General features: G+C 41.9%; 1 protein-coding gene across 1 annotated transcript in view; it reads right to left on the bottom strand.

The window, feature by feature from the left end:
* LOC102247542 (vascular endothelial growth factor receptor kdr-like) overlaps positions 1-12,427 on the bottom strand; it is a gene marked incomplete at its 5' end in the record, with an annotated part of 251,412 nt that overhangs the window by 74,046 nt on the left and 164,939 nt on the right. Inside the window, one exon of the mRNA XM_014539495.1 lies at positions 9,009-9,115. Within this exon, the coding sequence (XP_014394981.1) occupies positions 9,009-9,115 (107 nt within the window). The remainder of the gene's footprint in view (positions 1-9,008; positions 9,116-12,427) is intronic.

The following is a 12,427-nucleotide window of genomic DNA, read 5'->3' as shown; positions in this document are numbered from 1 at the left end:
CTGGATACATCCTCTAAACAAAAAATCAGCAAAGAAACAGCAATCCTAAGTGACTCACTAGATCAGATGTAATTAACTGACATCTTCAGAACATTTCACCCCAAAGCCACAGAATATACATTTATTAATCAATAAATAAATTTTATTCCTGTTCTTAGGGAAATGAGTTTAGTTTTTGCCGATTGAGTATGATATTGGCTGTAGGTTTGTCATATAAGGTTTTTATTATGTTGAGGTATGATCCCCCTGTTCCCACTTTGCTGAGAGTTTTTATCAAGAAAGGGTGTGGGATTTTGTCAAATGCTTTTTCTGTGTCAATTGATATGATTATATGATTTTTATCTCTCAATTTGTTTATTGATTTGCACATATTGTACAATCCTTGCATCCCCTGGAAAATCCTACTTGGTCATGCTATATGATCTTTCTGATGTAATACTGGATCCCATTTGCTACAATTTTGTTGAGGATTTTAGCATCTATGTTCATGAGGGATATTGGCCTGTAATTCTCTTTCATTGTGTTGTCTTTACCTGGTTTTGGTATTAGGGTGATGCTGGCTTCATAGAATGAGCTTGGAAGTGTTCCTTCCTCCTGAATTTTTTGTAGTAGTCTGAGGAGGATAGGTTTTAGTTCTTCCTTGAATGTTTGGTAAAACTCCCCTGTGAAGCCGTCTGGTCCTGGGCTTTTGTTTGCTGGAAGCTTTCTGATGACTGCTTCAATTTCTTCCATAGTTATTGGCCTATTGAGATTTTTAGATTCTTCCTGATTAAGTTTTGGAATGTTGTATTTTTCTAGAAATATGTCCATTTCCTCCAGGTTGTCTAGTTTGTTGGAGTAGAGTTGTTCATAGTATTTTTTAACAATCATTTGTATTTCTGTGGGGTCTGTTGTTATTTCGCCTCTATCATTTCTGATTTGGTTTATTTGGGTCCTCTCTCTTTGCTTTTTGGTGAGCCTGGCTAGAGGTTTGTCGATCTTGTTTATCCTTTCAAAGAACCAGCTCTTGGTTTCATTGATTTTCTGTATTGTTTTTTTGGTCTCTATGTCATTTATTCCATCCCTTCACTTTCAGTCTGTGTGAGTCCCTTGTTCTGAGGTGGGTCTCTTATAGACAGCATATATGTGGGTCATGTTTTTTTATCATTCAGTCACTCAATGTCTATTGATTGGAGCATTTATTCTGTTTACGTTTAAAGTTATTATTGTAAGGTACTTGTTTGTAGCCATTTCTAATTTTTGTGCCTGTGTTCCTGCTTACCTTTTTATTTCTTCTTTTTACAGCATTCCCTTTAGCATTTCTTGCATTGCTGGCTTGGTAGTGATAAACTCCCTTAGCCTTTTTTTGTCTGTAATGCTCCTGATTTCCCCTTCAATTTTGGTTGATAGTCTTGCTGGATAGAGTATTCTTGGATTCAGTCCTTTGCTTTGCAACACTTTGTATACCTCCTTCCATTCCCTTCTAGCTTGATATGTTTCTGTTGAGAAATCATTTGATAATCTGATGGGGGATCCTTTGTAGGTAACTCTCTGTCTCTCTCTTGCAGCCTTTAAGATTCTCTCTTTGTCGTGTACCTTTGCCATCGTTATTATGATGTGTCTTGGTGTGGGTCTTTTGGGGTTTATCTTGCTTGGGACTCTCTGTACTTGTGTAACTTTTTTCTTCCCCATATCAGGGAAGTTTTCTGTCATTATTTCTTCAAATAGATTTTCTAATCCTTGCTGCTCTTCTTGTCCTTCTGGCAGCCCTATTATGCATATGTTACTTCATTTTGCATTGTCCCAAAGCTCCCTTAGGCTCTACTTCTGATTTTTAATTTTTTTCTCCAGTTGCTATTCACATTGGTCTTGTTTTTGTACTTTATCTTCTAACTCACTAATTCGGTCCTCTGCTTCTTCTAGTCTACTGTTGAAACCTTCCATGGTGTTTTTGATTGTAGCTATATCACTTTTAATTTCTTCCTGATTGCATAGGTTTTTTTTGATTTTCTCATCCATCTGGTGTATGAACTGTATGACCATTACTCTGAATTCTTTTTTGTCATGTTGCATGCTTCCATTTCACTTATTTCCTTTCTTGGCCATTCCTCTTTTTCTTTCCTCTGGGGATTGTTTCGTTGTCTCCCCATTCTGAATCACCGGAAGGTTCAAATGTCGAGTTGCGGGGGCCTGGGCCGTGTGCAGTGGGAGCTTCGCACTCCCTGAGTGTCAATGAAGAGCTCTGGCACCAAGTCGTGTGGCTGCCGTGGGTTGGTGGGAGCCATGCTCGCCCAGGATCAGAGTCACAGGCGCTTAGTGTGGCCTCATGTGCGCAACTAGAATCAGGGACCCAGCCTGCTCCATGCTGAAACAGAGACCCCGCTGGCATGTGCCAACAATCAGAGTCCCCTAGCGCATGTCAGGAGTCAGAGACCCCCTGTGTCCGTGCCGAGAATCGAGTATCAGTGTCTCTGTTGCTTGGTGCAGTCTCACGCCAAGAATCAGGATCCCTGTGTGTGCATGCGACAAGAATTAGAGTCACTGGCTCTTAGTGTGAATGCACTGGGATTCAGGGATCCCAGGCGTGCACAATGAGAAACAGAGTCAAGTCATTGGAGCTCAGTGTTGCCTCTTGCATAGAGAATCAGGGTCCTTGGTCTGCTTGGGAGCCCGGGTTGCACAGTTGCACTGTGTCTGCAGGAGGTCCACTCCTGCCCTGCAGAAAACAGCCTTCTGTGTGCGATTGCCCTGAATCAAAGTCAGGTGGCACTGCCGCCCAGTGTGGGCGTGGGGTCTGGTCACACAGGTGTGCACTGCGGGAAACAAACTCCCCCTGTCGGTGCACCCAGGCTCAAATTCAGCACTGCCTCCCTGTGTGGGCACTGTGTCTGGTCCTGGGAAACAAACTCTCTGAGTTCGAGCCCCCAGGCTGAAATTCAGTGCTGCTCCCCTATGTGGGCACGGGGTCTGGTCTCGGAAAACAAACTCCCCCAAATCGCACACCTAGGCTCAAATTCAGTGCTGTCTCCCTGCCTGGGCGTGAGATCTGGTCCCAGAAAACAAACCCCCCAGATCGACACCGAGGCTCAAATTCAGCGAAGCCTCCCTCCTTGGGCGTAAGGTCTGGTCTCGGAAAACAAACTCTCTGAGTTTGGATCCCCAGGTTCAAATTCAGCACAGCCTCCCTGCCTGGGCGTGGATTCTGGTTGCGGGAAACAAACTTCCCGTGTCTGCATACCCAGGCTCAAATTCAGGTAGAGCCGCCACTACTGTATGTTTGTGCGGAGAGGGTCTGGCAGTTCCTATGCCACTGCTGTGGGGCCGGCAGGGAGGGGAATTGACTCTGTGACTCACAGAAATCTGCAGCTGGGGTGCCTGGTATCTTGGTGTCCGTGGGTTTCCAGCTGTGGTCGTAGGTCTTTTACCCGAGTGGCTGTAGGGTCCAGGTTTGCGGCTGAGACCACATTGGGTAGTGGCGAGGCTAGGATCCTAGTCTCAAGCAGTTCTGTTCAAGATGGTGTGGTCTTTGGGCGGTGTCCTCCCTGGAGTGTTTGCGGTGGCAGCGGGGTTTTGCTGTCTAAGACTGCCTGGTTCAGCAGCCCCTTGGAAGATCTGTAGGATCTAGCTGTCCCTAGCTCTTACTCACACACACCACACACGTCCACACACTCCTCTATTGCTCCCTCACTCTCTCACACACTCTCCCTCCCTCCCTTCTTGCCGGTCGCCATCTTTTTCCGCTAGTTCATTCTTGATTATTTTTATTGACTTCTTCATCTTCAGAATTTCTGTTTGGTTCTATTTTAATGTTTCATTCTCTTTGATAAAGTACTTGTTTTGTTCTTTGATCTTTGAATTCTTGTGTAAGCAGACACTCCTCTTTAAGAGTTTACAAGTTTGTTTTGACAGAGACAATTCTTCACAAATAAGCTCAGTTTGGGGTACTGGAAATATCCTTGGGAAGGTAGGGTCTGCTATTAGGGAATATTTGGGTTGAAGAAACTGTTTGAACTCTGGATGGACTTTACTATTGCCTGGATTCTCTGTTCATGTTTACTGTATTGTCAGGACTGGTTACTACACAAACCATTAGGTGAAGGCATGAATTAGTTTCCCTGGTCTGGAAGGGTAGCAGATGGGATCCAGGGTCTGCATGGCTCATTGTTTGGGCACCTGAATCAGGCAAGAGTGTACACTGAATTGTCTTGTTAGGTAAGGTGACCATGTTTTCTTTGTATATGGGGAAAGCCATGGGCTATACTCTTATTTTTTTTAAGTGCCACTGTAATAAGAGCTATTGGATTAGCTCTATAGGTTCATGTGTGCTCTGGTTATGTTCTCTATTCAGGCAAGCTGAAGGGTATATAAAGTAATTAGTGGGGTATGAGTAGTTTCCCTACATGAGTATAGCAAGAGAAGCAGCTCAAATGTAGGTAAGGCTGTCTGTTTATGGTTTTGACTCAAGTTGACCCTTGCTCCAAGATCTCTGGCTAAATAGAGCCACTATCTTTGCTCTGCAGAGTATTAGCTCCAACATTCTACTTCTCTGCTTGAGCTTTCTGGGGTATACAGCCTCCAACTTGCCAGACACACTGAGAGCTACACTCATAGAAAATAGGGCCATGATAAGCTTTCTTGAATAAGCAGAATGGGGAGGGCTCACTGCAGTCAACTTCCAAAGTTTCTTAAACAGGATTTCTGGTTGGGAGGGGCTGGTAGCTACACTAATCAGTGGGTAAGGAAATGAATTAACTCCTCTGCCTGGGTATAGCAGGTAAATCTTCCTTGCCCAGTACTTGCTTTGCTGTGGGGGCAATCAGCTCTGCCTGCCTGCCTCTTGGCTTGAACATTGCTGGTTTATATAGCTTTCAGATGTTCTGGCCAGCCCTTCTGCTCATATGGGACTGGAAGCTACTCTCCATAGCATCTGTACCTTGGCTGGGCATAAGCAGACCAGGCTCCAGATCCAATAAAACCCATTTGAGGCTCCAAATCATGCACCCAGCAGTGTTCCTGGGTCAGACTACCACTATCTTGGCTCTGAAGATGAGAAAACCTGATGGGACTACTACTTGGGTTCTGCATGAAGAAACTTAGTGTTTCAAGACCCAAGTGCTTCTTGTGGCAAGACTCTCTTCCCTTCTCCATCATAATCAGATTTCCAGTGGTTTAGCCCCACTGATTCTCCTACAATTCCCATTTAGCTAGACCAGAGTAGGGGCTCCCACAAAGTGATCCATAATGCTGGAGGGAGCTGGATGTCCTCCCAGGCTTTTTTTCCCCAGTGGAGGAATAGTAGGTTCAGGAAATACCTTGCCACTTTGTGATGCTGTGGCCTGGGGAAGGGCAATGCAGTCAGCATATAGCCATTCTTCTTACCCTTCTAATGCAGTTTGTCTTGATCTCTGTGGGGCAGAGTGATACTTCAGCCACACTGAACTGGTATATTTTTCATAAGTAGTTGTTGTTCTTTAAGGACAAGAAAATTCAGGAATGACCTATGTCATCATCTTGGCGACATGACTACTTAGTGTTTTATTTTAGACAGCCATATGATAATGTGTTTTGGTGGGGATAATTTTGGATTGAAATGTTGAGGTGACTTTTTAGCTTCATAAATGTGGATATCCATATCTCTTCTTTTTCCACAGTTGTGACATTCTCCATCATTATTTATTTAAATAAACTTTCTACCCCTTTCTTCCTCCTTTCTCTTTCTGAGATTCCAAAGTACTGAATGCTTTCCTCATTACTTTTCATTCGTTTTTTCTGTTATGATTGGTTAATTTCAATTGATCTGTCTTCTATATCAGTAGTTATTTCTTTTGTTTGAGCAATTCTGTTATTGAGGCTATCTATTGAATTCTTCAATTCAATCATTTTATTCTTCAGTTCCAAAATTTCTGTTTTGTTCTTTTTTTATGTTTTCTATCTCACTCTTGAACTTATTACTTATTTTTTTATTTTTTTTCCCTTGGTTGCTAAATTGTTAATCTATGCTCTGTTGTAGCTCTCTGGGTATCTTTAGAATTAGTATTACAAATTCTTTTTGAGCTATTCATGGATACCCATTTCTTTGGATTCAGTTTCTAGAAGTTTTCTTATTTTTCCTTAGAAACATATTTATTATAAGTAAGTTTTCTTTATGGATTTGGTATTTTCATGTTTCCCTGAATTATAGTGATTCTTGTAGCCTTGCATGTGTGTCTGTACATTTGAAGAAGCTATCACATTTTTCAGAATGTATGAACTAACTTCATTAAAAAAATTAGCCATTCACCTGTGGGTGGGTTTACACTGGAGTATGCTATGATACTCTGGATTAGTGGTGAAGGATGACAAGTGTGGGAATATGTGGTGGCACTGGGTCCAGAGGTCTTACTGTCTCTTTAACTTAGGTCACTGGAGTCAGCAGCATTGACAACTGTGTGGCCTTTTGCAAATGCTTTGGGGCTTCTTCAGTGGCTGCAAGTGTTATTAGGGTCCTCTGAGGGTCCTTCAGGTCAAACAGCTAGGAACCAGTACAACAGCAGTGGTTCCCATAGCTAGTGGTATGCATACAGTCAGTTGAAGGTGCCAACTGTAGATATTGTGTAGTGTAAAGGACCAGTTGCATATGCAAACATAGTGGTATGGGTCAGAGCAAGGAAATAGGACCACGGTCAACTACAGGTGTGATAGTAACCGAATGGGGCCTGGCTGTTGGCATGCTCTACCATGGCTGCTGGGTCTCACCATGAATGCACAGAAATAAAGGTAAGTGTTGAGAGTCAGGTCTGGGCATACAGGTGCATAGATGGAGAAGTTAGCTATAGGTGAACTACTTGGTGCCAGCCAGTAACATGAGACAGGAATGGATCAAAGCCCTCAAATAATTATAGAGTCCCTGACTGTGCACATTCCTTCATTTCACTGCATGGTTTCCCCAAGGCACATGTCACTATAGATTGATGGCCAGCATAAAATGAAACTAATAAAATGAAATTTGATCCTCTCCAAGACTTACTTCATGCAGCCCTCCTGAAGAAAAATCTCCAAGTGGAGAAGGCATTCCCTTCCTCCTCATTATTAAATTTGTGCACCAGTGGGGTCCCTCGGCCTGGCCTGTGGAGATCGGGCCAAAACCAGCTCTCTGACATTCCCTGATGGGTCTCAGATTGCGAGAGGGTGCAGGTCAGGCCAAGGGACCTGCATCGGGCCTCCAGTATGCATATAAAATCTTTGGTTAATCTCTTGCCACCCTCCCCCTCCCCTGTTCCTTCTGAGATTCATCAGTCTGTTCCATGTTTCCATGCCTGTGGTTTCCACTCCTGCATTGAGTGTCTGCCCCTGGTAGTCAGTGAAAGTCATAGCTACCGGTTGGACAGTCAAACAGTCGGCCGGTCGGCCGGTTGCTTAGGCTTTTATACTTGTATATATAGATATGATTGGAAATAATATGTCCAGCCAATGGTTGAACAACAACAGGAGTGCTGAATAAACAACTAGACAAGGCCTCATGGATCAGAGCTCAATTCTCAGTGCTTCTCTAGATGAACCCAGAACGTTCCACACCTCATAGCTTTGGTTTCTTCATTCTTTAAAAAAAGGTAAAATTTAAAGGACTGTGTATGGTATATTTCCTAACACTCCAGCTAGGATGACTCCATGATTGTCTTCCTTCTGAAAAACACTGTGACTTATAGCTGTCATTAAATGTGTATAGTGTTATAAAGGAAATGTCAACCAATCAAGTGCAAAATAGGTTAGGCTTGAATGAACCATGTGATGTGTAAAATATGGAAAACTTTGATAGCTGAAACTTTTTAAAAAAAGATTTATGTTGAAAAATAAAATATATGTCATGAGTAATAGAGATGTAGTGCACCTAGTTCCAGCACAATATCATTGGAATCATACGAATTTTTCAGCTAATGACTATATAATGGATTTGGGAACTGCTGAGTAAATGCTGCTCCACCCTTGGTGGCTTTACTGTTAGCCTCAGCTCCTCTAGGAATCTTCTACTAAGGTCATGACCACCCTATATATTGTATAGATTAGTAAAAGGTACCACCTTTTGACAGAATCCTCCCCTGTACCCTCAATGAATGATAAAGTAACTATGAAAGATGTCCCTTTCTCTAGGCATACAAAGCTATGTTGGGCATAGGGATTATCAAGCAGAACATGAGCTGGATTCAGTCCCCATTTTCTCCTTGAGTTGTGTTTTACACAAACTACACAACTATAAATGGAGACCTTACTTGATGCCTTAACTTTATGTTGATTTCTTTGTTCTCTGAACTCTTATGAATTAATCCACACCACTTATTTATGCCCTCTTGACAAAACTCCCTAGACTTACTCATAATTATGTACGTTTTATCTCAATAATAGATTGTCAGTTTTTTGAGTGGTCTTATTTTAGACCCTCTCAGTGGCTAAGACTAATGTTGAACACAAAAGTATTTAATATATTCATTGTTCACTTGAGGTGAATTAAATTGTGCTTAGTCTTATCCTCAATTGCCCTTGGGCCCTCTCCACTTATCATTCAATATACCTTGTTGGCAGGGACACTTTTTTTTAACTCCTCTCATTTCCATGTGGAGGACACTCTGTAAAAGGCACACTCCACCTGAATCTCTTACCCCACCCCTCATTGCGAAAGGGGAAGTTAGTTATCAGACAGGTAAAGAGAATTAATTGCCATGCTTTTTTCAAGGACTTTCTTTCTTGCAAAGAGTGTATTCTCCCTGAGGGGGAACTCTGAAATTTTAAGGTAAATCTAATCCAGGAGAGTGTTAAAAATCCATCTGGTTGCACCTATAAACCAATTCTCTGATCTAGCTTATGTCAACAATAAAGCTGGAATGAAGACCTTAAATTGGCACTGTTATTTATGTTTCAATTGGTTCAGAACTCTGAGAAAAGAGGAATATAATTTACTGCTCCCCCTTTAAAACAGTTACTAATTCTAGACAATTAACCTTGTTAACAGTTTTCCAAACCATCATCTCAAAGAAACAGAAGCTATTGGATCTCACCTGGCTTCCATTATGATATTATTACTTATGGTCTCTTGTACAGGATCCAGGGCCATGAATGTGGGTGCTCCACCAGTGCCATTGAGGGGTATGTAGTCTTTTCCATCCTGCATGTGAAAACAGATGTATCCATCATTTCCAAGGGACAAATATACTAATTTGTATTTGTGATATCCTTTCCTGCCTACATCTGGCTATAAGAAGAACTGCTGGCCTTCATTGGACAGTTCAGAAATTTGCTCTATTTTTCTATTTACCTCAAAATATTTTCTTAACAACTTAGAGCAACATCTTTTGTGCTATAGAAGCTGATTAATAAGGATGTATTTACAAACTTGTGGATTCAGTGTTTTTTATTAAAACATGTTTTATACAGAATATTCCCTTCTTCCCTCTTAATTTCCCCTATCCTCTCTCTTCTTAAATAAACAATCCTACAAGAGAGGAAGGGAGGACAAACATTAGAGCTTCATAACTCTGTCAGTGTTGGGGAATAGGTTCCCAATTAAAACACTGGTTTTCCTGTTACCCATTGCCAAGTCATCTGATGACATCATCTGCCCCTTAGCCCTCTACAGATAATCCATTATCAAGAATCAAATCCAAAATGTGATAAAATAATAAGAAGCACTTCTTATTATGTGGCAGGCACTATAATAAGTGTTTTGCATCTATTTTCTTATTTACTCACCACATCTTATGAAGAAAGATACTATTAGTACCTGATTTTACAAATGCGTAAACTGAGGAATGGACAGGTTAAGTAATATGCCCAAGGTTACAAAGTTAGTAAGGCTAGGATTCTGTTCCAGATACATTTTCTTAATCACTCTATATTATCATGGTCACAAGGGGAGGTGATAGGCTTTTCCATAAGTGTCTCTGTTTTTATTGTTGTTGTTTATTTTTTATTGATTTCATAGAGGAAGAGAGAGGGAGAGAAAGATAAAATCATCAGTGATGAAAGAGAATTATCAATACCTGAATTAATAAATTAATTTTAATCTTAGCGATGGATTGTTTGCTGTTGTAGGTATCCATGGTTACAATAAAAAAGAACCCTTTATTGGTCCCTTTTCCCCTCCAACTTTGTTGAGGTGTAATTGATAAATGCAAATGGCATATACTTAAAATATACAACTTAATGATATATCTATATCTATATCTATCTATATCTATATCTATCTATAAAGAGCCAGGGTCCGTAACATCCAAAACTACCGAACGGACGACCGAACGCCAGGCTGTGCACGCAGCAGGCTTGGGTGGGCGGGGACTGGCAAGTGGGTTGAACTGCTGACCTCTCAGTCCCTCCCTCCTGGCTCCCACGGGCACCGCGGTGACCCAGCACTGACTGCTGCCACTGTGGGCGCCACGGAAGTCAGTCATGGGTCCCGGGCAACCATGGCGGCACGGCGACCCAGCACTGACTGCCGCTGACATGGGCACCACAGCGACCCAGCACTGACTACCAAGGGGGCTGTGGGCCCCAGGACACCGTGGCATCATGGCTGGAGGGGGGCTGTGGGCCCTGGGATGCTGTGGCGCTGGGGCAGGAGGGGGCTGTGGGCCCCATCCAGCCGGGCCACGGTAGAACTCTGGGTCTCATGTGGTTTGGGGTGTGGCTGGCCTTCAAACCAGACCCTGACAGGAGGGAGGAGGGAGCCCCATTCCTTGCAGAATTGGCTGTTGGATAGCTTGCTGTCAGCAGCCTGCCAGCCAGGAATCCCATTCACCTGCACCCCAGACCCCGGCGATCAGGCAAGCATAGGCAGTTAGGGGCGAGATCAGGCCGGTAGGGGAGTGCAGTTAGGGGCAACATCAGGCCAGCATGGAAGGGCAGTTAGGGGCGAGATCAGGCCGGCAGGGGAGGGCAGTTAGGGGTCATCAGACAGGCAGGCAAAGGCAATTAGGGGCGATCAGGCAGGCAGGCAGAGGGGTTAAGAGCAATCAGGCAGGCAAGCAGAGGCAGTTAGGGGCGATCAGGTAGGCAGGCAGAGGGATTAGGGGTAATCAGGCAGGCAGGCAGGTGAACAGTTAAAAGCTAGTGGTCCCAGATTGTGAGAGGGATGCCCAACTGCTGGTTTAGGACCGATTGGAGAGGGTGCAGGCTGGGCTGAAGGGAAACCCCCCTTCCCTGCATAAATTTTGTGCACTGGGCCACTAGTTTAATATATGTGTATATGATGAAATAATTACCCAAACCAAGCTAATTAACATAATGAAACTTGACCACTATATTACACCACTCACAAAAGTTAAGTCAAAATGTATTAAAGACTTAATTTAAGACATGAAACCATACAACTCCTAGAAGAAAAAATGTTTCACATGGTTATTCACAATGATTCTTTGCATATGACACCTAAAGCATAAACAAGAAAATAAAAAATAAACAAGTAAGACTACACCAAACTAAAAAAGTTCTGCACAATAAAAGGAACAATCAACACAATGAAAAGTCAACCTACAGAATGGGAAACAAATATTTTTAAACCAAATATCTGATAAGGAGTTAATATCTAAAATATATGAAGAACCCACACAAATCAATATCAAAATAAATCAAATAAAAAATGGTGAAAGGACCTGAATAGACATTTTTCTAAAGATGATATATGAATAGCCAACAGATACATACATAAAAAACTTCTCAACACTATACATTAGGGAAATGCAAATCAAAGCCGTAATGAGATATCACTCTATGCCTGTTAGAATGGTTATCATAAAAAAGACAAGATATAAGAAATGCTGATGAAGATGTGTACAAATGGGAACACTGCTGCTCTGTTGTTGGGATTGTAAATTGGTACAATTGACATGGAAAACAGTATAAAGTTTTTCAAAAAATTCAAAATAGAACTATGATATGATATAGGAATTTCATTTCTGAGAATATATAAAGGAAATGAAAGCACTATGTTAAAGATACATCTGCACACCCATGTTAATTACTGTAATATCTATAGGAGCCAAGACATGGAAACAATCTGTGTCTGTTTTCAGATGAACATATATATTTTTAAATGTAATTTATATTATTTATAATATTTTTATTATTCAGCCATAAAATAGAAGGAAATGCTGCCATTTGCAACAACTTGGATAAACCTTGAAGGGCATTATGCTAAGTAAAATACATCAGACAGAGTAATACAAATACTTTATGTTCTTATTATATGTGGAATCTAAAAAGGGTCATAAACTCAGCCAGGGTTACTCAGTGGTTGAGCATCAACCTATGAACTAGGGGTCACGAATTGATTCCTAGTAGGGGCATGTGCTCAGGTTGTGGGTTCCATTCCCAGTGGGGGACATGCAGGAGGAGACTGCCGATTGAAGATTCTCACTCATTTTGATGTTTCTCTCTCTCTCTCCCTCTCCCTTTCTGTCTAAAATCAATTAATATATATATA

Source organism: Myotis brandtii, unplaced genomic scaffold (genome assembly GCF_000412655.1).
Source record: "Myotis brandtii unplaced genomic scaffold, ASM41265v1 scaffold219, whole genome shotgun sequence".
Lineage (NCBI taxonomy): Eukaryota > Metazoa > Chordata > Mammalia > Chiroptera > Vespertilionidae > Myotis > Myotis brandtii.
The sequence above is the reverse complement of the archived record's forward strand: the minus strand, read 5'-3'. Positions and strand labels throughout refer to the sequence as shown.